This window comes from Muscardinus avellanarius (assembly GCF_963383645.1).
Source record: "Muscardinus avellanarius genome assembly, chromosome: 10".
Classification (NCBI taxonomy): domain Eukaryota; kingdom Metazoa; phylum Chordata; class Mammalia; order Rodentia; family Gliridae; genus Muscardinus; species Muscardinus avellanarius.
The window spans coordinates 80,279,896-80,305,769 of NC_137796.1; the positions used below are offsets into that span (position 1 = coordinate 80,279,896).

The window sequence follows — 25,874 nt, forward strand, 5'->3', positions numbered from 1 at the left end:
TGGAAAAGCACGCTACAGAACACAGTATGTTGTGATCTCCTTTTGTAATAAAAGAAAGAGGGGTAGGAAGTTTATATTTCACTGAGGTAAATTACATATTAGTTTTCATTACACTGTAGTATGCTACATATTAGATCACATTTCACTATAGTGTGTTACATATTAATTTATATTACACTGTAGTATGTTACCTAATAGTTTACATTTAGCTTTGGTATGTTACATATTAGTTTACATTCTGCAGTAGTATGTTACATATTAGCTTACATTTTGCTATAGTATGTTCCATATTAGTTTATATTTCTCTGTATTGTGTTACAAATTAGCTTACATTTTGCTATAAGTGTTACACACATTAGTTTGTATTTTATGATAACATGGACCACATTAATTTCTATTTCACTGTAGTATATTAAATATGAGCTTAAATTTTCTATAGGATGTTACATATTAGTTTATATCACACTATAGTATGGTACTTACTATGTTGTGTCTCTCTATACATGCAGAAACATTTTACAAAGCTACAAATGGATGCTGTCTATGGAGTGGATCTGAAGCCAAGAAAGAGAATGGATATTGTGTTTTCCATGCTCTTGTAAAATCTGACTTTTTAAAACTGCACAAATATTAGTTTTGTAATTGAAATACATAAAGATACTAGCAGTACTTTGCTATAAGTGATGGAAATTTGGAGATTTTATTTAGCTGCATCATTTCTCCTTTTCTGTATTCCCAGATTTATTATGTTGAGAGCATATGTTATATTCATATGATATAAAAATAATAAACTTATTTTTAGAGATTTCTGCAGATTAGGAGGAAGGCATGCTATTTATTGACCAGGGAATTCACGTGCGATCATGGGAAGTGTAACTGTGTGGAATGCAGTTGGAGACATTCAGAAGCTCCCGTTCAGTAGTGCAGTTGCATTTGCATTCCATTATAACAGAGATGGGACAGCTGTCACATCTCTTTAGTGCATCCTTTATTCCAACAAATTCCTTCTTTGTGTCAGCAGAATGTAAATGTATCGTTCTTCTTGGGCTAACTTCGCAAAACAATGAGCGCATGATGATGGTATTTTTTTTTTCTTTTAAATATCTAGCATCTCAAGAACAAGTTAACACTTGGGGGACCTTTCCGCACCAGTTCCCACATGTCAAATCCTACAGGGTGCTTGCTTACATTACATAGTATGCAGTTGTTACAGAGTTGGGGTGTGGGAGATTTGTACGTAAGCCCCACAGTATGCAGGGCACTAGGAGTGACAGGCAGTTGTATGCCTGTCGCCAGCTGTGCCTGCCAAAGAAGAGAGCTGATGGGTGCATCTCAAGACGCACAATGCAGCTCTGTTGGTAAACAAGATGACCAATCTGGCTTCATTCTCTTTTTATGCTTTTCAGAAAGCTGCAAGAGACACAGATGTCGACCACCTCAAAGCTGGAGGAAGCGGAACACAAACTTCAGACTCTGCAAACAGGTTTGATGCTCTTCATCCTACTCCAGTTGATGCAGGGAAGACTGATGGGGGACAGCTTGCTTAGTCTCTGGGCCACCCAGGCCCCCTTTGCCACCTGTTGTTCCCAAGGACCCTGCAGGAGCCCACAGAGCCCACGCTCTAGAGTTTCCTCCTGGAGCCGCTGGCTGCTTCACCTGACTCCATTAGTCACCGCCCTGAGTCGTTCATGTGGAGGTGGGAGGATCTGCATGCCATTTCCAGCCCTTCCACAAGCCATCCTTCCTTCCTGCTCTTTTCTCCAACAAACATGTCTAAATCACCAAACTGTCAAGGACTGACATTTCATTTAGAACAATAATAGGGGAAAAATTTTATTCCTACCCTAAGTGAAGTTAAGAACAGTAATAGCAGAACCTTTAAAATTTAAATTATACCAAAAAAGGTTATGCTAAAGTTTATAGTTTTTTTAAACTTTTTTCTTTTTTTCTCCTTTTTTTTGAAAGGGAAGCAGAACTGTATCTTTAAATGTGGAAAAGAACATTAGAATACATCATAATTCAAGTTAAAACACAGATGACAGAGAGGAAAAAAATAATCACAATCAATTTAATACACATGAATAATATCCAAAAAATATAAAGACGGGGCTAGGATTATAGCACAGTGGTAGAGCACTTGCATAGTGTGTGTGAGGCCCTGGGTTTGATCCTCAGCGTCATACGCACACAAAAAGAACGAAAGAAAAGAAATAGATATTTATAAAGACCACCTACAAATCCATGCAAATTGAAAATCCTGTTGGATATTGGGCAGTTCACAGAAGAAATGCTAATGGCTGATGCACGTAAGAAAAACACTGATAATTTCTATCAGTTAAGGAGATGCAGATAAAATCAATGAAAGATAGTTTTGCCTATCAGACTATCATACTTTTTTTTCTTTTCTTTTTTTCCCCTTATGGTACTGGGGATGGAACCCAGGGGCATTCTACCTCTGAGCTATATCCCCAACCCTATTTTTTATTCTTTTTTCTTTTTTTTTTTTTGGGGGGGGGTGGTACTGGGGTTCCTGGAAACCCTTCTATCTCAGGGCTACACTCCCAGACCTATTTTTTATATTATTTTTATTTGGAAACAGGGTCTCTTAAGCCAGCAAGGCTGATTTCGAACCTGTGCGATCCTCCTGTCTCCGTCTCTCAAGCACGGGGATTACAAGCATGCACCACCACGCCTGGCTATTCTTTATTTTGAAACAGGGTCTCTCTGAGTTGCGAAGGGCCTCACTAAGTAGCTGAGGCTATCTGTGAACCACAATCCTTTTGTCTCAGCCTCCCAGATTCTTGGGATTATAAGCGTGCACCACCACGGCTGGCTATAAGTTCTTAAACAATAATACTCAGTGTTGGTGAGGCTGATATACTCACCAACTGATACTCAGGGTCTGAATAGAGTATCAACAGTTTGGGAAGCCAGCTGGTTGTGGTATTTATGAGCACCTAAGGTCTTTACCCAGCAGTTTCACTACTAAGGTGCCTGAAAGTGGGGCTTATTTTTACTATTATTGCCTGGGTTGTGACATGGAGGTTTTTATGCCATACCACTAAGGGGAAAGGGTGACTCTCAGAAAACATTCCCATTGTCCAATTGATGGGGGAGACGTGGTGGTTAGATGTGCATCAGTGGAGATGTATCTGGAGAACGGTGCTATTGGACAGTCATGCTGAGGAGCGAACATCGGGGTGTGCTCACACCAACCTCAATGCAAAGGTCAGTCTCTGGGTCAGTGCAGTAAGAGATACTGCTCAAGACAGAGGAAGCTGGTGCTCATATCAAGTAGCAGACTGTCTTAACAGCAAGCTTTTTTAAATAAAAGGAGTACATTCTAAAATAATAGTAAGAGCCAGGCATGGTGGTGCACGTTGATAAGCTCAGTACTTGGGAGACTGAGACAGGAGGAATGCAAGTTCACAGCCAGCCTCAGCTACTTAGTGAGGCCTTTTGCAACTTAGTGAGACCCTATTTCAAAATAAAGAATAAAAATAGGGCAGGGGTACAGCTCAGAGGTAGAATGTCCCTGGGTTCAATCCCCGGTACCACACTCCCCCACATGTAAAAAGTAAAACATGGCCAGGCATAGTGGTACACACTTTTAATCCCAGCATTCAGGAGGCTAACACCAGAGGATTGTGGTTCGAGGACAGCCTCAGCTACTTAGTGAGGCACTCCACAACTTAGTGAGATCCTGTTTCAAAATAAAGAATAAAAAATAGGGCAGGGGGTATACCTTGGAGGTAGAATGCCCCTGGGTTCCATCCCCAGACCCGGAAAAAAAAAAAGCATATAAACCAGAGTATATAAACCAGCAACTTAGTCATTATCAGGATAAAGTATCATGTGCTATACTTTCATATAGCTGAAAATTCATTATGTGGGTATGACTGTGTGTGTAATTGCATATGGAAATATTTTTAAATGATAAATGATAAAAGATATTTAAAAGCAGGAAATCTACCCAGTAAACAATTCACTCCAGTTCTCTTGGAGGTGCTTGGACTGAGATGAGAGAAATGAAAGGGTTTTCTGTTCTTTTTTTGTACTTCTATCTTCTTTGCCTATTTTGAAATGGGAACATATTTCGTGTATATTTGTTCTTTTTTACTTTGATTGAAACAGTTTGTATCTTATATCATGGGTTTTTTTTTTTTGTTTTTTGTTTTTTGTTTTTGGTTTTTTTTTGTCCTTGTCTTTTAGCCCTGGAAAAAACTCGAACAGAATTATTTGACCTGAAAACCAAATACGATGAAGAAACTACTGCCAAGTAAGTCTGTGCGGATGTCCCTGCCCATGCCACCCCTGGCCAAGACTCCTGCCTTTGCTAGGCCGAGAGGCCGCTCGGTAGATGGTAGAAGGTGCTTAACCTCTGTACCCAAGGTGTGACCGCAGGCACTGGTGCTCTCTGGACAATCCATCTAGCTGAAACTTCTGTATTGTTTTGAGGCCTTGATTGATTGTTTGCCTTTTCCTAAGTTTGAGGGAAAGATTATAAAAGATTTGACACATGGACATTTCTTCATGGGTCTTGGTTTGGGAAAATCGAGGCACCTTTGCCTTGGGCCACCCACTTCACCCTTTAGGAAGAATCAGTCTATTCCTACGCAGGTATACCTTGTCACACCTTATGACCCCATGCAGGTGTGCCTGTGCAGGGACACACATTGGGTGGGCAGTCACACAAGGCCTACTTCCCACCCGACTCTTGTCAGGAGGAAGTCAGAGTGACCCGCTCCAAGTATACACTGTCCCAGACCCTCTGCAACACACCAGAAAGGAAATGATACTGCTGTAAATCATGAGTTGAAGCAACAGAGACCACTCTTAGCCATAGCCTCCTCTGCTACTGTTCAGGCAGGCAGTGCCAGGCTGGAGTTTGAACCTCTTACCTCTTACTTGTGTCCTGGAAGACTCCTGCAGAAACCTTGGGCCCACCAATAAGGACTCTCCGGCTGCCCCCCTCAAGTAGCAAAGGCCCCCATGGTACACATGTCCCAGAGCATTGGCAGGATGCTTCTGAGTAGTGCCATCCCCAGGCTCTGACTCTGGTGTGGGCTCAGGTGCCCATCATCCCACTGCCCTCAGGGCCCTGTGTGGACAGGCTCTTGACCTTCAATCTGGGTTGTCTCGTAGCCCAGGCTTGACAAGCCCAGCTACATAGCCCTGGCAGCCAGATACAACTTTGCCTATGAACAAGAAACTTTTGCACAAAGATTAAAATGTCCTGATCAGTTCTGGCATCCCTGGCAGACTTGGTGGTAAATGTAAATCCAGCAGGAACTTCCAGATCATCTGCCCTCTTGAATGTGCCGGAATGGGGCTTTATATGTACAGAACAAGGTGGGGCTAAGGTAGGGCAAAGGTTAAAATCTCACTCTGAAGAGTTACTCTTCCCAGACGCACAGTGCCCGCTCTCCCTCAGAACCCTCCACCTCAGCCTCCTCGACCCACAAGCTGTAACCACAACAGAAACCCCCAACTGCCAGGATGAAACTCTCGTGCACCCTGACACTCCTCAGGGTTCCTGTCCCCTTTTCTCCCAGTATGTCATCTCTTTTTCTATTATTTCTCTTTTGGACTTTTTTTCTACTAAATAGGCCATTTCTCTCAGTAAATCTGACTTTTTATAAATTATTTCAATTTTATGCCATTCAGTATTTTTTTTTTCTTTTTTTGGTGGTACTGGGGATGGGACCCTTCTGCCTCCGGGCTACACTCCCAGACCTATTTTATATTTTACTTGGAAACAGGGTCTCTTAAACCAGCACAGCTGGCTTCGAACCTGCGCGATCCCCCTGTGTCCGCCTCCCAAGCTTGGGGATTACAAGTGTGCGCCATCACGCCCGGCTCAGTATTTGTTTTAAATCTCCTTTGTAGCATTTCTTTTCTAAAGCAGTTTGAGCAATAGACTGTGCTGAATGTGTGCTGGTCCATTCATTCTTCTCCACATCCTTTTGTTTCTTTATTCCTATTGGCCATATATTCGATCATGTCACTAGCTTTCACTACTTTAATAGTTTAGTAATTTAATCATGTGTCTTTCTAAAAGGTATCAACCCTTTATGTATCCATATTTGTATATATCTTTAACTAACCAGAGTTTGATTTATTCTCCACTTAAAAAAATACATACGATAGTACTGGTAAAAATGCAGAAAAAAAGGAAACTCGTATCTTTTTGGCATAAATGTAAATTACTAAAGCCATTACAGGAAACAGTGAGGAAGGTCCTCAAAAAACTGAAAATAGATCTGCCATCACCTAGCAATCCCACTTCTTATGATAAACCCAAAGGAATTGTCTCAGTCTGTCACAGGGATAACTGCCCCTTCAGTCACTGCAGCATTATTCACGAGGCCACGCTGCAGTGCGGCCACATATCCATCAGTGGATGAACAGACAGATAAAATGTGGTGTACACACACTACACTACAGCCTTTAAAAAGGAAGGAAATTCTGTTATTTACAATAACTGGATGAACCTGGAGGATATTATACCAAGCCAGGCACAAAAAGACTAATACTATATACTCTCATTTATATGTAAAATCTAAGGAAGATGAACTCATAGACTTAAAGTGATAGTTCTCAGAGATGGCTTATAGCAAGCTGGTGAAAGAGTTGGAAATTTCAGATATAAAAAGTAAGTTTTGAAATATGATGATAGTATCAAAGCAATGATTCTCATGCAGGGTGATGATGCTCAGTAAAAATGTTTACTAATATTTCAAAATAAATAAATTTTAGCCGGACATGATGGCGCACACTTGTAATCCCAGTATTTTGGAGGCTGAGACAGAAGGATCACAGTTCAAGGACAGCTTCAGCTACTTAGAGAGGCCCTTCGCAACTGAGTGGGACCCTGTTTCAAAATAAAGAATAAAAAATAGGGCTGGGGGTGTAGCTCAGCGGTGGTATGCCCCTGGGTTTCATCCCCAGTACTGCAAATAAATAAATAATTTCAATAATACTATTTTTTATGTTTGACATATCATTAAAAATCATAAAAAGGGTTATATACAGGTTATTTAGTCATTCTGAATCTTATATTAGAACATCCAGTTGTTCCCCATAAATGTAGACAGTTATGATGTGACCTTTCTTTTTCTCTTTTTTCTTTTTTTTTTTTTTTTTTTGGTCCTGGAGATTGAACCCAGGGGTGTTCAATTGTGCCTCTGAGCTACAACCCCAGCCCTATTTTTAAATTTTATTTTGAAACAAGGTCAGTCACTAAGTTTTGAGGGGTCCTCACTAAGTAGCTGAGGCTAGCTTCTAACCTATGATCCTCTATCTCAGCCTCCCAAGTACTGAGATCACAAGCATGCACCACCAGGTCCGGCTGACATGTCCATTTTTAAAACAACATGTAAGGGGGAAAGAAAGTCTTACATGCTGCCTGCCTTTAAACCCACTAAGTCAATGGTTTTCAAGCTGTAAGTCACAACTGTGAAATCAGTTTAGTGATTGGGAACTAGTTAGTTGGATAATAAGATAGAACATAAAACAAACTAATAGAAACATACTAATAAAAAGTGGCCTGACACATAGCTCATGGTAAAATACTGTTTTGTGACACTTGAAAATTGTATGTTTAAATCTGAGAAGTAGAAATGTAGCTATCAGATCTCAATGGGAAAGGCCATTCTTGCCAAGTACGGTGGCTCATATTTGCAATCCCAATACTTGAGAGCTGAGACAGGAGGATCACAGGTTCAAGGACAGCCTTGACAACATCACAAGATTTGGCAACCTAGCAAAACGCTGTTTCAAAACAAAAAATAAAATAGGACTGAGGATATAGCTCAGAAGTAGAACTCCCCTGGGTTCAGTCTCTAGTACCCAAAATAAAAAAAAAAAAAGGTTGTTGTTCCTAAACATTGAGATCTCAATTAGCTTCTCAGCTGCTGTTTTGAGAGTTATAAAATCTCCCCTCCCAGAAGCCAAAGTCTCCTATCACATTCCCTGTAACACGGGGGAGGTTCTGTTTGCCATGGATGTCTACCTGTTTGAGGGGGGGAAAATGTCTGGTAGCATAAAACTCAGAAAAGTCAGCAAAGTCTCCACTTGTCACCGGATGGCTGGTTACCTACCCATAGTTTAGAGTCATAATTTCTCGTGTTCTTATTGGACTTTCAGAAAGCCACATGGGAAAGTCATACCTCTGTAATGGGTTTGTTTTAGGAATCAGGGTCAGAGAAGCTACGGAGAGCAGCTTTCTTAGAGGAGGAGCAGTGTGGGAAGGGCTTCAGTCTCCTCCTTTCACATAGGTTCTCTTTCTCTCTAGTTAAGGAATGTACCTAGTGAGGAAGGCCAGGGAGGAGGGGCAGTCTGTCTCCCAGCCTGATGCAGGAGTGACACATTTTCTCAGCCAGAGCCACCAGCTGCCCTGCTGTGGAGGATGTCCCTATATAGGGCACTTCTCAGGGCTGGTACTTATCAACACCAGGACCATTTTGACAGTAAGAACACTAAATCTTGGAATGGTCACCTGATAGAACAGTCACCCAGGAACTTCCAGAGGCTGGACTCCATGACATCAGAAGAGAAGTGATGTTTACTGGAATGGACTCAGCAGGAAATGGTTCTAGCTTGTTTCCGTTATGCCAGTGTATGTTAGATCCAAAAAGACACCCCCCCCAAATCCAAGTAAATGAAAATTAACATGTTACTTGCTTGAAAAACAGAATGGAAAATGAATCCACAAGCATAAGGGCTGGGGTTAAGGGTTAGAGCACTCACCTAGTATACACAAGGCCCTGGGTTCCACCTCCATCTAGCACCACAAAAAAGTAGGGGGTATTAGTTGTTTTATCTTGTAAATAAAGGTATCTTGCCTTCAGTGACTTTTGTCACTACTGATCACAGGGCCATCGCCCTCCCAAGTTCACAGTAAGAAACACCTCTGTCTTGCCTGGTGATGAGTGGGAACCAGGGTGTGGTGAGCCCACACACCTGGAACAGCTTGCTCAGGCACATGGTGGTCAAGGCTCAGAGATGGTAGGTTTGCTCATTACCTCAGTGGACGCTCCTGGACACCTGCCCTGCTCTGTGCCGTGTTCTCTGCCAGTCCCTGCAGATCCTGAGCCTCTTAGAGGTCAGGGGGGAGACAGACTATTGCAGTCCAGCTTCACAATGGCTGGGATTTGGGATTGTGGGAACAGGCTCAGTAGGGTTAGCTAAGTGTTGGAAGGCAGCACACTCCCATGCAGACACACAGAGGCTGGCCTACTCCCTCAGGTGCAGGAGGGAGGAGGGAAGTGTGAAGGGTGGCAGCCAGCAGTGCTGGCAGGCTGTGCCCATGCCTGGCCTTGAGTGGACCCAAGGAGGAATGGGGGGCTGGAGCCAGAAGGTGCGGGCCCTTGGAAAAAGGAGAGCAGAAACCTCACTCCTTGCCCTCCTCCTGCCTGGACTTCCCAAGCCAAGCCCATGGAGGGGGGCCAAGAAAGGAAGGGAGAACTCTAGTACTAGGGGACTACTGCTGAGAAAGCCTTTCCAAAGATGGTCATGAAGGACTTGAAATTGGTGTTTGTTTTGTTTTTTCTTCCATTTTGAGATGGTTATCTTGCTGTTGCCCAATCTGGCCCTGAACTGGGCCTAAGCGATCCTCTTGCCTCTGCCTCCAGATTAGCTGACAGTAGAGATGCCACTGTGCCTGGCTTGGGCTTGGGGCTGAAAAGTGAGTTCTGGTGGGGTCACAGAAGGTTTCTGAATGGGCCCATCCAGGCTGAGCTCTTTGAGGACCATACTGAGGTTTGGAATGCTGTGCCTCCAGGGCCAGGTGGATGGGTGGGTGAGGTGGGACTGTGCCTTCACTAAGACTGGGCCAGGCATATCCCACATCAGAAAGGGACTGGATGCTAATGAAAGGCAGCACAGGGCAGACACATACTGTAAATACTGGGGAGGAGTCACCCACAAAAACTATAGAGAATGGCCTGCGACTATAAGACCATAGCTGCTTTCTTGACATTAGAGGCAGATGTCTTGATATTAGCAATCCCTTATGAAGCACCCCTCTTCACAGAAGATTCATCACTTGGCAATCTGCTTCATATTCAATCTGTGTATATATCATTTAGTCAGATGTGTTTTTATTCATGTATAAATATAAACCCCTATGGGATGGATCTTTTCACAGATGACCTCAAGGCATTTTAAAATAATGACTTCTCTCTGCAAAAGGAGGGATTTCTTTTTAATTTTTTAAATTGGTGCATTGTAGTCATATATCTTAATGGAGTGCAAGATGTAGATTAATTGTTGGAGAATATAGGAAATCAGGAGGTAGGGCAGAAGATCAGCTTTGGTGGCAGGCTGCCCTTGAGTAGTGAGTGCCCGCCCATGCTGTTTCAAGCTCTGCATGTGACCTTAGCAAAGCCTCCTTGCCTCGCTCTTCTCACCTGCACAGTGGTGTGGCATCAGCCCAGTGGCTTGGTGGTGGTGAGTATGGCTGTGTGTGTGTGTGTGTGTGTGTGTGTGTGTGTGTGTGTGTGTGTACAGCCCTCAGCACAGCAAGTGCTGGGGAAGCTGCCCACAGGTGCTCATACAAAGCTCAGCATGGGGTGCCCCAGGAGGTTTGAGGGACACACGTCGCTTGTCTGCCTCTGGAGCAACCATCCCGCTTCCTTATTTTGGAAAGGAGCTGCAGGTCAAGGGCACCAAGGCTGTCTGGAGACCCCTGATGGAGTGTAGTCAATACCATGCGTCAGCTGGGACAGCATGGGCTGACTGTGACGGGGACGGCAGCAGTAAAGTTTTCCATGTGTAGGCTTGAAGCAAAATGTAATTAGCCTTTATGCGCAGAACAAGGCTCCATTGATGAACACAGCTGGTCTTTGTTTTGTCCTGTCATTGAGAGTGGGAGGTAAAAGTGTTCTTCTTCATGTTTATTAATGCAAGATTCCTTAGACAAATGGCAAGCACAGTTTAATATTTGTTGGAACATAGAGGGGCTTGCCAAAACAGTTGTTGTGTAAGCAGATTGCAGGGTTTCAGATTATAACCGTTTCTGGGTTAAATAAATGAATTATTTCTGCTTGCTTTTTTTTTTCCAGTGAAAAATGTTACCTCCTCTTCAGATAGTCACCCTATGTCTGGTTCTCCTCATGTCTCTTAGCAAAGGGAAATAGCACCCTCTTGGACTTTACCTTGGAGACTAGAAAGCCCAGCGATGTGGATTTTGACATTTTCAGTGTTGGGCAGGGAGGTGGACAGACTTCCTTCAGCAAGCTCCAGCCACCCTGAGAGAGGCCTAGACAGCTCACACTGCCTGTGCCTGTGCCACACAGCTGTTCACTTGCCCTTGGGCTTAGGTCGCCACTGCACATGCCAGGAAGAGCATTGCCCTCCCAGCCAAGTGACTGGGATTTCAGCACAAGCTCAGGAATTCTTCTTCTGCTACAGTCCACATCCAGCTCTTTGCTCCATCCCCTAGATCTGGGAAGGACAGGGAACTTCAGTTGGACACATGCTCTCAACCTATAACATTCCTCCAAACCCGTGGGTTGGGCTCCAAGCCTCGATAAAAGATTGAATTGCGCTGAAATAGTACATTTTTTATTTTATTTTTTGTGTGTGTGTGGAATACTGGGAATGGGACCCAGGGGAATTCTACCCCCGAGCGACACCCCCAGTAAGCAGCTGAGGCTGTCCACAAACCATGATCCTCCTGTGTCAGCCTCCCAAATGCTGGGATTACAAGTGTGTGCCACCATTCCTAGCTATACATTTTTTATTTTTAATGCTAGTCTTAGAATTTGCACCTCCCAAACCTTTCCTGCCAGTACTCATCATATTTCTTAAGGTTTTTCATGTCTCATTTCTCACCGCTGTGCTTTTTTCAAAGAACAGCATTGTTATACACATAACTTTCATAGTGATTGAGACCTTTATGAAGAACCTTACTTGGAAGCCGGGTGTGGTGGCGCAGGCTTGTAATCCAGCGCTTGGGTGGCTGAGACAGGAGGATCACACAGTTTAAAGCCAGCCTCAGTTACTTAGTGAGGCTCTCAGCAACTTAGTGAGACCCTGTTTCCAAATAAAGTATAAAATAGGTCCGGGAGTAGAGCCCAGAAGTGCAAAAGCCCCTGGATTCCTCCTACCCCCAATGCCAAAAAAAAAAAAAAAAAAAAAAAAAACCTCACCTGGGGCAATTTCAGATTGCTTTGTATCATGTATGTGATTAGTGTTTATCTCAAACTATAGCAGGCCTTGGGAAGACAAAACTGTTCCTTATCTAGCTCAACTGAGGACTTTATTGAAATCACTTAGGGGAACTCATTCCTACATCACGGGGAGAGGGACCTCCATGTCCCAGCAAAGGACTAGAGATGAGAAAACCACTGTGGGAAGTGCAGCCATTGTAGTGAGTATGATGCATAGGTGCCTTCGTATGGATGGTTCGGGGCTATTTCGCACTGGTTCCTCACACATCAGTGTGAAGTTCACTCTTTGCAGTGGTCACTGAGGGAGCTCAGCTGTGCTTGCTGCACTGATGAACATAGAGAACACACAGTCATGCCCTTGACTTGTCCTTTGGACTCAAAGTTCAGTGCTCTTTGTACACAACCATGGTGGTCTTCACAGTCCCTCTCTGGGGCTAGGGAAGTAGCTCAGTGATAGTGTATTTGCCAAGCATGCACAAGGCTCTGGGTTCCCTCCCCAGCCCCAAACAATAATAATAAAATGAAGTCCCTTTTGGAGATTCCTGGGCCAGAGCTAACAAGGTGATGACAGGTTCCCTCAAAGGGTTCAGTCTCTTCCCCACCCTCAGAGCCCCGATTGCAGATGAATCTCTCCTTTATTCTCTTTATGATTCCATGGGAAAAACTCCGGAAACTGGGCCAGGTGGAGCTGGGCTGACTAAGCCTGAGAATCACACAACTGCTTTGATCTTCATATTAGACAAACATCGCTTCCCCTGATTGAATTTGAAAGATCAACTTAAGTGTCTCTCCTGTAATGCAGTCTCTCTCCTGTACCTTTAAGAATGGAACATTTTCTATTTCCTGTCTTTTTGATGATTCATCAGTTTCCAGTCGGGATTGCTGTAATTATCCTGGTCAGATTAATTTCCCTAAAAATAGAGAAGCAGTTACTTTTACGATTTCAAGGGTATGGACTCAAATAAAGAACCTACTGTCCTGAAATCTTAGCAAAATCACATTTGGAGGGGAAAAACCCTGGTCTTATCTCCATAAGAGTTTGCACATTTGGTAGAATCCCTGGGATTTTTCCATCCTTGCACACATGTTATGCTTCACAGCTAAAATTTGATGCCTGAATGAGCCCGAAAGGGCCCTCCTAGGCTTTTGTGCCCACCATGGCTATTTTCACTTGCTCTGGGCAGGACAGCCCTGATCAAGCATTCTTTCCAAGACAGAAAGAAGGGGTTGGCTTCCTAGGTCCTAATCCAGGAAGAAATTCTTCTGAGTGCCAAGGGTGCTCCACCTGCTCTGTGGAATCCAGGCAGGTCTGGAAATTACAAAAGTAAAATGAAAATCAGCCAACTTTGTGACCAAACTTCACTAGGCTTTAAAAGGAGGGGGTATCTCAGGTCCTGAGACCCACTGGGCAAGAGAGTGGGAAAGGTTGCAGATGCAACGTGCAAACACAGGCTCACAAACTGCACAAAACACACTATGTGAGCATGTATATGTAAACATGTTTGTGAGCCAGGCATGGTGGCACACACCTATAATCCTAGTATTTGGGAGGCTTAAAACAGGAGGATCCCAGGTTCATGACCAGCCTCAACACCTTAACAAGACACTGTTTCTTTTTTGTGGTACTGGAGTTCCTGGAAGCCCTTCTACCTCCAGGCTATACTCCCAGACCTATTTTATATTTTTATTTGGAAACAGGGTCTCTTAAGGCAGCAAGGCTGGCTTCGAACCTGCGTGATCCTCCTGTCTCCGCCTCCCAAGCGCAGGGATTACAAGCGTGCGCCACCACACCTGGCTGTTTCAAATTTTTAAAAAAATATGAAATGGGGCTGGATGTGTAGCCCAAAGGTTGAATGCCCCTGAGTTTACTCCTGTATCCAAAAAAAAAAAAAAAAAAAAAAACAAGTTTGTAAGTATAATAAAACAATCATAGTTACCAGCGTCCTTTGTGAGGATTCTATAGTAGAAGCCAATATTCATACATAGTCACCTGGGTCTGGCTTCAAACTCCTAGGCTCAAAGGATCCTTTTGCCTCTGTGTCCTGAGTGATAGAATAACAAATTCTATACGTGAGCCACCACGTATAGCTCACATGCTTTTATAAATATTTTACCTTTATCAGAGATCCTTAAAGTTTTTCTGATTTATTGCCAAGGTGGATCTTGAGTTTAAAGCCAAAGGAAATGGACACAGAGACTGTTGCTGGGGAATTGTCGGTTTATAGAGGGTAACATCTGGTGACCTGTACAATGAGCAATAAGATACATACTCTGCTGTAGCGCAGAGTAGTGGAGACTGAGGAAGATGGTGGTGCACACCTGCGATGTTACACAGTTGCAGCTAAAACCTGCCTCAGAGGTCCCGCCTCGTGTTTTCTGTGTTCCATGTTAGTAAGGGTGCTTCGTGTCCTCATACACAGTGACTCCTGCAGAATCAGTAAATCAGCATGAACCTTCACCAGGATTACCCTCAGACCAGGGCCTAGCAGAGCTGAGTGGTCTCCACAGGGCTTCACCTGCAGCCTGGCCAGCAAAGACATTTGCTCTCTGGCCCAGCTTCTAAGAAGAAAGCAGGTGCCATGGAGGCCTAGAGTGTTTCAAGATGGAATAATGAGGCCAGGTATGGTGGCACACACTTGTTATCTCAGCATTCGGGAGGCTGAGACTGGAGGATCTCAGTCCACGGACAGCCTCAGCTACTTAGCAAGACCCTTCGTAACTCAATGAGACCCTGTTTCAAAAATTAAAAAGACTAGCCGGGCATGATGGCTCACGCTTGTAATCCCTGCACTTGAGAGGCTGAGACAGGAGGACCGCATAGGTTCAAAGCCAGCCTCAGCTACTTAGTGAGGCTCTCAGCAACTCAGTGAGACCCTGTTTCCAAATAAAATATAAAATAGGTCTGGGAGTATAGCCCAGAGGTAGAAAAGTCCCTGGGTTCCATCCCCAATACCACCAAAATAATTAATTAATTAATTAATTAATTTTAAAAGACTAAAAATTAGGGCCGGGGGTGTATGTAGCTTAGAGGTAGAATACCCTGAGTTCCATCCCTATTACTGCAAAAAAAAAAAAAAAAAAAAAAAAATGGAAGAATGAGGCTTGAGGTCCCAAATGTTCTTGCCCCCTCCCTGGTCGATCTCTTGAAGCTGGGTGTCTGACTCACCATGGGGAGTCTCTGGCTGTCACAAAGAGGGCCTGGCCAGTCATGGTGACTCAGTACTCTGTTCCACAAGTGGCAGAGGAGAAAATGACTTCATCTCATACTGTCCCAGTCTCAAGGGCCCTCATGGAGGGACGGGAAGAGCTGGCAGAAGTAAGAAACATCCTTCCTATGGAATGCTGGACCCCAAAGCAGTGAGATGAAGTCCTTTTGGATGGTGTTTGTTGTTTTTTATTTACAAAAATTATATATGTGTATCATGCAAAATTTATAGAGTTCAAAAACATTTTTAGAACAAAACAAATTGTCACTGTAACTCCACATCAGTAGTGATTGTTGTTAACATTCTGTCATATTTCCCTTTAGTCTTTATATCAGTTTTATGTTTTGTGTGTCTGCTTTTTTGGGGGAGGGGGGAGACTGGGTATTAAATCCAGGGGCCTTCTACCTCTGAGCTATTCCCCCAGCCCTATTTTTTTTTCCAAGTCTGGGGATGAAACCCAGGGGCATTCGACCTCCGAGGTACACCTCCTGCCCTATTTTTCATTCTTTATTTTGAATGAAATAAAGTGAATGAAATAAAAAAAAGTGGCGGCCACTTTTTATGAAGTGGCCGCCAGGGCATAGGGGGACAGCGTGAACCAGGATCCCATAGCCCTGCTTCCTATCTCCCTGACTTGAATAACCTCTGGCAGGGTACTTGGTTTCCTCTCTCAGGCCTCAGGCCCCTGGTAAAATGATCCATGCCACATCAAGGGCCAGGCCCAGAATCTGCACATGCCTCAGGCAGCAGTGGCTGCTATTGCTGCCATGGTCTGCAAGGCCTCTGGTGCCACCTGACACACTTAGAAAATGCTGGTCACCCTCCCTTGCTTGAGGTCCCTTCCCACTCCAAGGACGTTCCCACTTTCCACTGCTGATATGGTGGCCAAACGTGCTAAGTTCAGACCATTGCAGAGTTGCTCATGCCTTAATACATATGTCCCTTAAAATCAGCTCTGGAGGTGAAGAACCCCACAGGAACTGTCTTTTAATGTAAATGGCACCTTTTTTATTATTTTATTTTATTTTTGGTGGTGGTGGTGGTGGTGGTACTAGAGATTACACCAAACTGCTAACACTAGTCTCAAACCTGCAATCAGCCTCCCCAAGACTATGATTTTAGGCAAGCACCACTATTCCCTGCTCAAATGCCACATTTTCAAAGTGAGAACAAGCCTATCAACATGTGATCCCCTCCCAGTTGACCATAACACCACAGTGGCAGCCACATGTGGGAAGGATCCTGTACGGCCCAGGAGAGCTCAGACTCCATCTGACTAGGAGAGTTCAGGGCTCTCTAGGCTGGTGTACAACAAATCAAGAGAGGTACCAAGCAGCTAGGCGCCCAGCAAGGATGTTTAGGGCCCTCTTCCTGGGATATCATTTCAAAACTTTTTGGAACAGCCTTAAGAATGAAAAGTTTCCTACAGGAAAATAAGAGTGAGCCAGATAATTGAACTCATTGATTTCTTTCACGGTTTGTTTGCCCTTCCATTCTCTTCCTGAGGTGCTGTTTGTTGAGGAATGTCTCCAATTGCCAGAAAGACAGTGGGGTGTCTCATATTTCCCTGCCAGCCCTCCTTTCAGCCAGAGCCGAGTTCGGAAGCAGCCTGCAGTATGAATTTTTAATGCACAACTTTATGGCACCACTCTTGCAGCCCGGCTGCATTGCTCTCCTGAGTCCACAGATTTAATGCTCTGCTGAACAGAGCGAGGGCTGGGGGCATTCACCATCAGTGAGAATTAACCCCCAAACCTCCATGTCTGTGCCCTCTCATTTCCCAAAAGGTAACCCTAAGGAGTTCAGAGGGAAAGAATTAAAATTATGTGGTGTTTGGAAGGTTCTCAAAATAGCCTGGAGCATCAGAGCAGAACATATTCTTGAAATTTTATTGGATGGCATATATTTTTACCTTTTCGCTTATTTTTTGAAAGTGTAGCTATTTTTACTTTGAAGCATTTCAGTGATCTTTCCACCCTTAAAAAAGCTTTACGATTTGTAAGATTTGCAAAATATATAGATGAATGGGTGCTTTCCAGTTTCCATAGAAAGCCCAAATGTAATTAGGAATCCAGAATGTCGTTGACAATAGAAAAGGGACCAGTTGTGTTAAGTGGCTAATTCTGTTCATGGACATATGGCTGATTGTTATTTTCTTCGAGTAGCTTTCTATATTTTTGAAGGTTTCAAAATTAAGAAAGGAAAAGTTGTATGTAAAAATTGCTTTAGTTTAAATAACTTAAAGAAGAACAGAGTCTTCAACAAGCCATAGAATAAACGGGTAAATATATAGAAAATAATAGCATCAGAGCTGAGCCTTATGCAAATTAAAGCCTAGATATTTTAAGTATTTAAATGTAAAAAAAAAAAAAACATGAAAACACTAGAAGAAATTTTAGGTGGGTTTTTATATAGTGTGGGGATGGAAAAGGTCTTAAGCATGATGCCAAAAGTAGAAATCACAAAGGGAAATGCAAAGCTGGAAGTAAGGAGGGAGAAATTGATGGATGGGCAAAAATTGTACAATATATGTAACAGAGAAAGAATTACTATGTGTGTGTATGTGTAAAGAGCCCTTCCAGAGCAATAAGAAATGTTTAATACTCCAGCAGAAAACTCTGTATTTTCACTTCCTTTCTAGACACTTCCACCTTAGGCATCCCAGACTCAGGTTTACTCACTGTATTCTGGTTCTTCCCTCTTCCCTGCAGACAGCTTCCCTTCTGCTATCTTTGCATGAGTGTTTGGTTCATCACCCGCCCTCCCCGCTCTCCCTGGACATACATGATCTCCCTTCATTCCAGAAGCTGAGGGTCCTTCTTGACTCCTCTGTTATCCTTACTGTCTGATTAGGTCTACCTCCATAAGGCCTTCTGCATTCCTCACTTCTTTATTTCCACTCTCACAGCCATAATTTTGGCTCTTTTTCCTCTCTTGATCTCACTTCATCAGAATCCTACCAATTTGTATCTCTTCTGCCAGTTTCTCCCTTAGCTAATCCATCTTCCAAGGACCTGCTAAAAGTATCTTTCTAAAATGTAAATCTGATTCTGTTCCAATCTGCCCTGCCTAAGATCCTTCTGTGGCTCGCCCTCTTGCCTCCAAGGAAGAGTCCCAAGTCATAGCCTGGTGTACAGGGCACTTCCCGGTGCAGCTTTATCTGAACCAATGCCAATTCCCCCCACAGAATGCCAGGTTTCCCCAACCCATGCATTCTTACGGCCCAGGACACCCTTCCATCACAGGCATGCCCCTGCTTCCCTTCTACCATGCCTGTGCACACACGTACCTGCGTGAACCCCCACAGTGGTCTCTCCTGTGCCACTGGCTCTTAACATGGGATCCATGGAGAGTATTCAGGGGGTTCTTGAATTTGAACCCAGAAAAAAATACCTCTTTATTTTCACTAACATCCAGCTATATAAAGTAGCAATTTCTTTTCATTGTAAAGGAAGTCAGCAAACCAGGATAATTGCAGACCTGAGACCTCACCACATGTGGAAATCACAGATATTTTTACATCATATTATAATTGTCATATGTACTGCAAATGCCAATTATGTTTATCATTACTTCAAAATGTTAGTGGTTCTTAGACCCACCACTTGATTTGTTTCTTAGTGCACCAATGAAGGACGGTGGTTACAATAACACAAATTTGGGTTTTTTTACCTGGAGTTTGAGGTGATTCTTCTTCTTAGAAAATGTATAAAAAACACCAGGCGTGGTGGCGCACGCTTGTAATCCCCGTGCTTGGGAGGCGGAGACAGGAGGATCACGCTGGTTTGGAGCCAGCCATGCTGGCTTAAGAGACCCTGTTTCCACATAAAAAGTAAAAAAAAAAAAAAAAATAGGTCTGGGAGTGTAGCCCGTGGGAGTGTATCCCAGAGGTAGAAGGGCTTCCAGGAACCCCAGTACCACCAAAAAAAAAAAAAAAGAAAGAAAGAAAAGAAAATGTATATAAAACATTCTAAGAGGAAGTTCATATTCACTAAACTTCAGAGGGGTTCATATCACAAGAAGAGTTCAGCATCTGTATTAGATTGACCACATGTTGGGGGCCGTGGCTGGACCCTCATCAGTCTGCTCTGCTGTTGTCCGTGGCACTTACCACATGACAGTGTCGCCCAGCAGGTTTCCTTGTAGAATCACTCACTTGCATTTGCAGTTTCTCCTTTCTCTATAGCTTAGTTTCACCAAGCTTAAAAAATCTCTTTTAACCATCTTCTTAAAAGTGTCTCTCAGTCAGTGTGGTATTACACACATGTAATTCCAGTACTTGGGAGGCTGAGAAAGAAAGAAGGCAGGTTTGAGGCCAGCCTCAGCAATTTAACAAGACCCTATTTCAAAGAATAAGCAAATAAATAAAAAGAGCCAGGGATGTAACTCAGAGGTAGAATGTCCCTGTGTTCAATCCCAGTACCCCTCCAAAAAGAAAATCTTTATTTCAAGCAAATTGTACTTTTGTGTGGTTTGTTTATTTAATTAAATGACCAGACCCAACACAGAGAGGTTGCAGCGTGCAGAACCCAAATCTTACCTCCTGGTTTTACCTTGTTTTGGACAGCAGCTGCTCAGGCATGCTATGCCACCTCTCCTGGCTGGGTGCCCTGTCTACAGTACTGTCTGTCTCCCCGTGAGCTCCTAGAGGTAGCACAAGTCATGGGCACCACAGCCACTGTGCCAGGGCGTAGTCAGCATCAGCCATCATTGTCCATACCCATATCTCATACACACTCTAGTCTGAATCCTGTTTGGAAGCCAGCAGCTGCCATGAGTGCTGGGTGGACTTCTGTGGAATTAACCTTTAAAGTGTTAGCCACCTTTGTAGTAAAAGACAAAAATCTGATATGTGAGTTTGATGAATGCATAAATGGCCTGTTTTTAGAACACCCAGGTTGGTACATATTTAGGATGGGAACAGGAGAGCCCACACCATGGTTTTCTTGACGTGACTTGATATTATTTCATGCACTTTTTACAACACCTGCTCACCTGCTTGCTTCCCATTGTGATGATGAAACTTTATTATTTCTTCTCTTGAGGAATCAGAGCTTAGGTGACCATGCTTGATTTCTAGGCACCTTAGTGTGATTACCAGATTTTCTTCATGAATTTTAGAAAATAAAATTCCTGTAAAGTCTTTTCAGAAACAGATTACTTGGAATGAAGAGATGTTGTTTCAAGCTTCTTCTCACGTTGCCCCACTGAGGAATGTTCCCCTTCAGGACCCACCAGTGAGGGCTGGGCTTCCCCTACACACTCCACATTGCACAGGTGTAATGCCAGAGCCTGCTCTAGTTTGGGTTTTCCAAAAAGCACTGGGTCTGGATAACAAGGCTTGACTTTGACTCCAGGTGCCAAATCCAGAAGATGAGGCTGGCCTGTAGCGGCTTCTGCCTTCTCTGCCATGCTGGGGGCAGCCTCACTGCAGCTTTACTTGTTACGGAATTGTAAGCACAAAGCTCAACATTTCCTATCTGCTTTTTTTGCTGTGCATTTTCTTTTTATCCTTTTAGCATAAGTACAGTGGGAACTACACAGTGATTCTTCTTGTATTCTGGATTTTAGCTGCTTTCTCACATTTAGCCTGACTTTTACCTGTGGTTGCTTTTCTTCTCACTTGAATTCTAGTGATTCTTACTCTCCAGAATTGTTCAGTCAGTCTTTTGTCGCCATGTTGAATTCATTAATTCAACCAACTATGGATTGAAAATATTGGGGGGAATTGCATCTAGACTGAGGTATACAGGCTTTCTTATTATTGTTCCCTTAAAAATATAGTGTGACAACGATTTGCCTGGCATTTACATTGTATGAGGTATTTTAACTTATCTAAAGATGGTTGGGATTGTTTGTGGGTGGGGAGGAGACTGGGGATGGAACCCCAGGAGCATTCTACCTCTGAGCTACACCCCTAACCCTATTTTTTATTGTTTATTTTGAAACAAGGTCTCACTGAGTTGCAAAGGGACCTCACTAAGTAGCTGAGGCTGCCTGCAAACTGCAATCCTCCTGTCTCAGCCTCCAAATGCTGGGATTACAAGCATGTACCACCACCACACCCAGCTTCTAAAGATGTTATAAAGTCTGTAGGAAGATATGTGTAGGTTCTGTGTACATATCACTCAGTTTTATATAAGGCACTTGAGCCTCTACAGGCTTTGGTATCTGCCAGGGATATTAGAACCAATCTCCCACAGATACCAAGAGACCATGGTATCTATATGTAAGACAGGTCTCATTGATTTTTTTTTTTTTTTTTTTTTTTTTTTTTTTGGTTGTGCTAGGGTTCCTGGAAACCCTTCTACCTCCGGGCTATACTCCCAGGCCCATTTTTATATTTTTTATTTGGAAACAGGGTCTCTTAAGTCAGCAAGGCTGGCTTCGAACCTGCGCTATCCTCCTGTCTCCGCCTCCCAAGCGCAGGGATTACAAGCATGCGCCACCACACCTGGCATCGTTGATCATTTCTAATATAGTTTTAATGACAGAAAATGGTCTTTTCCAGGTGTGGTGCCACTTGCTTATAATCCCCGTGCTTGGGAGACTGAGACAGAAGGATTACAGTTCAAGGACAGCCTCAGCTAGTGAGACCCTTTGCAATTCAGTGAGACCCTGTTTCAAAATAAAGAATAAAAAATAGGGCTGGGGGTGTGGCTCGGAGGTAGAAGGCCCCTGGGTTCCATCCCCAGTTTTGCAAAAAGAAAGAAAGAAAATGGACTTCCTAATCCATTTTCTTATTTTTATGACTTTATGTCTTCAGAGTATCTGGAGTTTATGATAACATATAGGATAATTTATGTGTTTATCATTCTTCATATTAATACTGTTTGCCAGTAATATTGATGATTCATTCCTCTGGCATTTCACATCTAACAAATTAGGCGTAAATAATCACATATATCTGATTTCTGTCTATAATTTCAGTCCATCAGTCTGCTTTTTCATTCTAGTAAGTACCATATGATTTTGATAACATCACTTTGTTTTCTATTTTCATATCATGTACAGCTAGTTTATGGTTATTTTTGTTGGTTTTTAAAGTCTTTAGTATTTTACTCACCTAATTTTTCAGTGCTCATCGTGTCATTTTACCAAGTCTTATAAATTAACTTGGGAGATAAATTTATCCTTATTTATATTTAATGCAACTGCAAATAAGAAATGTCATCATTAGATTCTTTGCCACTAGCACTTCGTAATTTGATTTTATATAGACAGAATTTATACCATGTTATTTTAATTCCCACATGTTTAATATTTATATCCCTATTGTAGATGAGATAGATCATTTATTTCATTTTTCAGATATTTATGACTAGCATATGAAAGCTTATTGGTTTTTTTTTTTTTCTTTACCAGAAAACATGGAGCTTAACTAAACTGGCTTTCTCTTCCCATTTGCTAAAGTAAATCCCTGGGTTTTGTGAACATGTGACCATATTACCTACAGGTAGTGACTTTGTATACTTTTATGACAGCTATAACATTAGGTCTTCTTTCATCCTGTTTTTAAATAGGCTGTCTCTGTTATTTCTCTATAAAAAAAATAATAGAGGCTCTTGGCTTTAAGTGATTATCCTTTTTCCTATTCTTAATGCTCCAATGATGACTCCTGTCCCCCATAAATTGAGCTGTGACCTGGCTTTTAGATTCCAGGCAATTGGAACCCCTTGACTGGTAATTCTCCTAAGGGATGGTAAATTTTCTAGTAGAATTTCACTTGTATATATTGCACTTATTCCATTTTTACTTTACCAATTTATAGGTGTTCTTACCACACGTGTGTGTGTGTGTGTGTGTGTGTGTGTGTGTGTGTGTGTACTTTCAGAGGTGTTCTACTTCTAAGCTATAATCCCAGCTCTTTTTATTTTTGAACAGGGTCTTGCTAAGTTACCATGCACTGTCTTCAAACTTAAAATTCTCCCTATCTCAGCCTCCCAAGTACTGAGATTGTAGGCATGCACCACTGCACCTGGTTTGCCTTTCTATTAAGACAAGTTCAAGCTGATGTTTTTGTTATTTACTAAGGCTTTCAGCATTGCTTATTTCTCCTTAATGCTTTATTGTGCTACATGTAGTACTTACCAACTTAGAACCTGATCTTTGCTAGCTGTTTTTTAAAAATTTGGTCAGTCTTTGCTTTTTCACTCCAAGTGTCTGCCTGCTACATTTTGTTAGATTTTACATTTTCTTCAAATATGTGTTTTATTTTTATGGGTGAATTTGCCCTGATTATATTTACTGATAATAACTTTTCTCTTTTTTTCGTGTGTGTGTGTGTGTGTGTGTGTGTGTGTGTGTGTGTGTGTGTGTGTGTGTGTGTGTGTGTTGACTAGGAACCAAAGCCAGAGCTGCTATTCTACTCCAAGCTACACCCCACCCCTTTTTTTGTTTTGTTTTGTTTTGTTTTGAAACAGGGTCTCACTGGGTTGCTGAGAGTCTCACTGCATTTCTGAGGCTGTCCTCAAACCTATGATTCTGTCTCAGCCTCACAAGTACTGAGATGACTAGATGAGCCACCATACTTGGCAAACTTTTCTCTTAACTTATTTTTTATTGTTGATTCTTGTTTTCTAAATCACTGTATCTCTGTCATAAACTTTCTGATTTATTTAAGGAAGAGTTACTGAACAAATTGTCACGTCTGGAGTATTCTAATCAGCCTAGCAATGAATTTCGTCTTTATTACTGAAAATCACTATCAGGTGCAGAGCCATTGAGCCTTTCTGAAACCTTTTTAAAAGCTACCATTGTCACTTTTCTTACCATACTGTAGTGTCATTACATCCCGCATCTAGCACAGCAGCAAATTGTACCTTATTACACTAACCTTCCCTTAGCAGTGAGACCCAGTCTCTTCTAGACTAGTCTAGAACTTCTTTTAAAGAGACTTGGATTTTCCAGAGATTTTCTACTGCCTTCCAAAAGCACATACAGTTTGACAATATTATTAACTAGTAATAAGAATCCTTGGTTCCCTAGGATATAGTAATCTTTTTTTTTTTTAACAAACTTAGAGGTTTTCCAAGTAGATCCCAGGAGGTGACCTATATAGACAGAACTGCTCTTATCATCATGTTGTTTTAAAGAATCTTTCCTTCTTTTTCATTTTTGCTACACTTAAGAATTTATCAACTGGATACCCAGGGTCCTGCTATAAGTTAACCCTGGAAAGCACCATCTGAAAAATGACCAAATCCAATTTCCCATCCAGAATTACGACTCTCCAATGATGAAAAGCATAGGCTGTTAGACCAGTTACTTGACATTTTTGTCTTCCTGATGGAGAGATCATATCAACTGAAGTTATCCAGCCATGAACATAGGAAAGAGAGTTCGGCCATCCAGGAAGAATTCCTTCCAAAATGAATTCTGCAGCAAAACCCAGGAAGGTTGTTCAGTTTTGCCTTTTTACTTGAAATTCTCTTCATACCCACCTCCACAAAGTATTCAAAGTTATGAGATACAGAATCAGTAAGGTTCTTAGAGTGGAGTCGGGGTGGAACTCAGTGAGGAAGATAACTTTCAAGGCTTGGATTTGAATAAGAAGTTGAACTACACGATAAACTGATGTGTCCGAGACATTTCCCTCCATATGATTTTTTTTTTAAGAGCTTAGTATTTCTACAGTGATCTGATATACTGTTTGCTTGATTACAAGGGAAAACTTTATGTTGCAATTAACCTTTCTATTTTCCCCCCACATCTAAGTATTGTGAACTTCCTTTGTGGGATTAGACAGGATGGAGAGCATTCTCAAAGATGTGAGGCCAGATCCAATGAGGTCAGAATGAAGGGAAGGGACGGTCTCCATGGGGCCAGCAAGTCTAGCCCCATCTGAATTGTTTGTCTAAAACTTCACAAGTAGAATAAGAACCGCTGAATTATTCATTTTTGAATTGCCCTAAAAAAGACACTTATGCTGCTGAAGTGCCAGCGAGGGAAGGATGCTGGCTTTCCTACCAAGGCCCTGCTTGCCTCTATGGCTTGATCTTACAACTTCACCTCCCGTCCTGCGAGCCAAGGAAGCCACTGCTGACTTAAGCAGGCAGGTGAGCAGGGAGGGACTGTGGACAAGCAGTGAGTGACTCTGAAGCCACAGGTAAGCTGAGTATAATCTGTGGGAGAAAGACCAGGCAAAAGGAGGTTTGGAAGGAACTGTGGTGTTAGAAGGCCCAGGAGCCAGCCTGTGCCTGGAGATGGAGCCAGGAAGCTCACTTAGGCTTGGGATTGGGACTGGAGGGCAAGAGAGAGGAAGCTGAGAGTAATAACTAGAACACAGTTGGAAGTCTTTTTGTTCTTAGTTTTACCTTCTGCCACCAACCCTTTTCTTAACAGTTTCTACCAAGAAGTATTTAGGGAAGAAAGGGGGTAATTAGAGATTCTTGCACTTAAGAGTAAAAGCAGGGTTTACCACAGACCTGCCACTCCCTGTGCCCTTTAGTCACTGCTCCCCCTGGGCTTCCGTTTCCTCACCTGTCTGTGT

General features: G+C 42.7%; 1 protein-coding gene across 17 annotated transcripts in view; it reads left to right on the plus strand.

Annotated features, from left to right (window-relative positions):
* Positions 1-25,874, plus strand: part of CUX1 (cut like homeobox 1) — a gene marked incomplete at both ends in the record, with an annotated part of 398,444 nt that overhangs the window by 255,495 nt on the left and 117,075 nt on the right. For all 17 annotated transcript variants that reach the window (XM_080702661.1, XM_080702646.1, XM_080702647.1 and 14 more), the window contains 2 exons: positions 1,407-1,483; positions 4,213-4,279. In XM_080702661.1, coding sequence (XP_080558787.1) covers positions 1,407-1,483; positions 4,213-4,279 — 144 coding nt within the window. The remainder of the gene's footprint in view (positions 1-1,406; positions 1,484-4,212; positions 4,280-25,874) is intronic.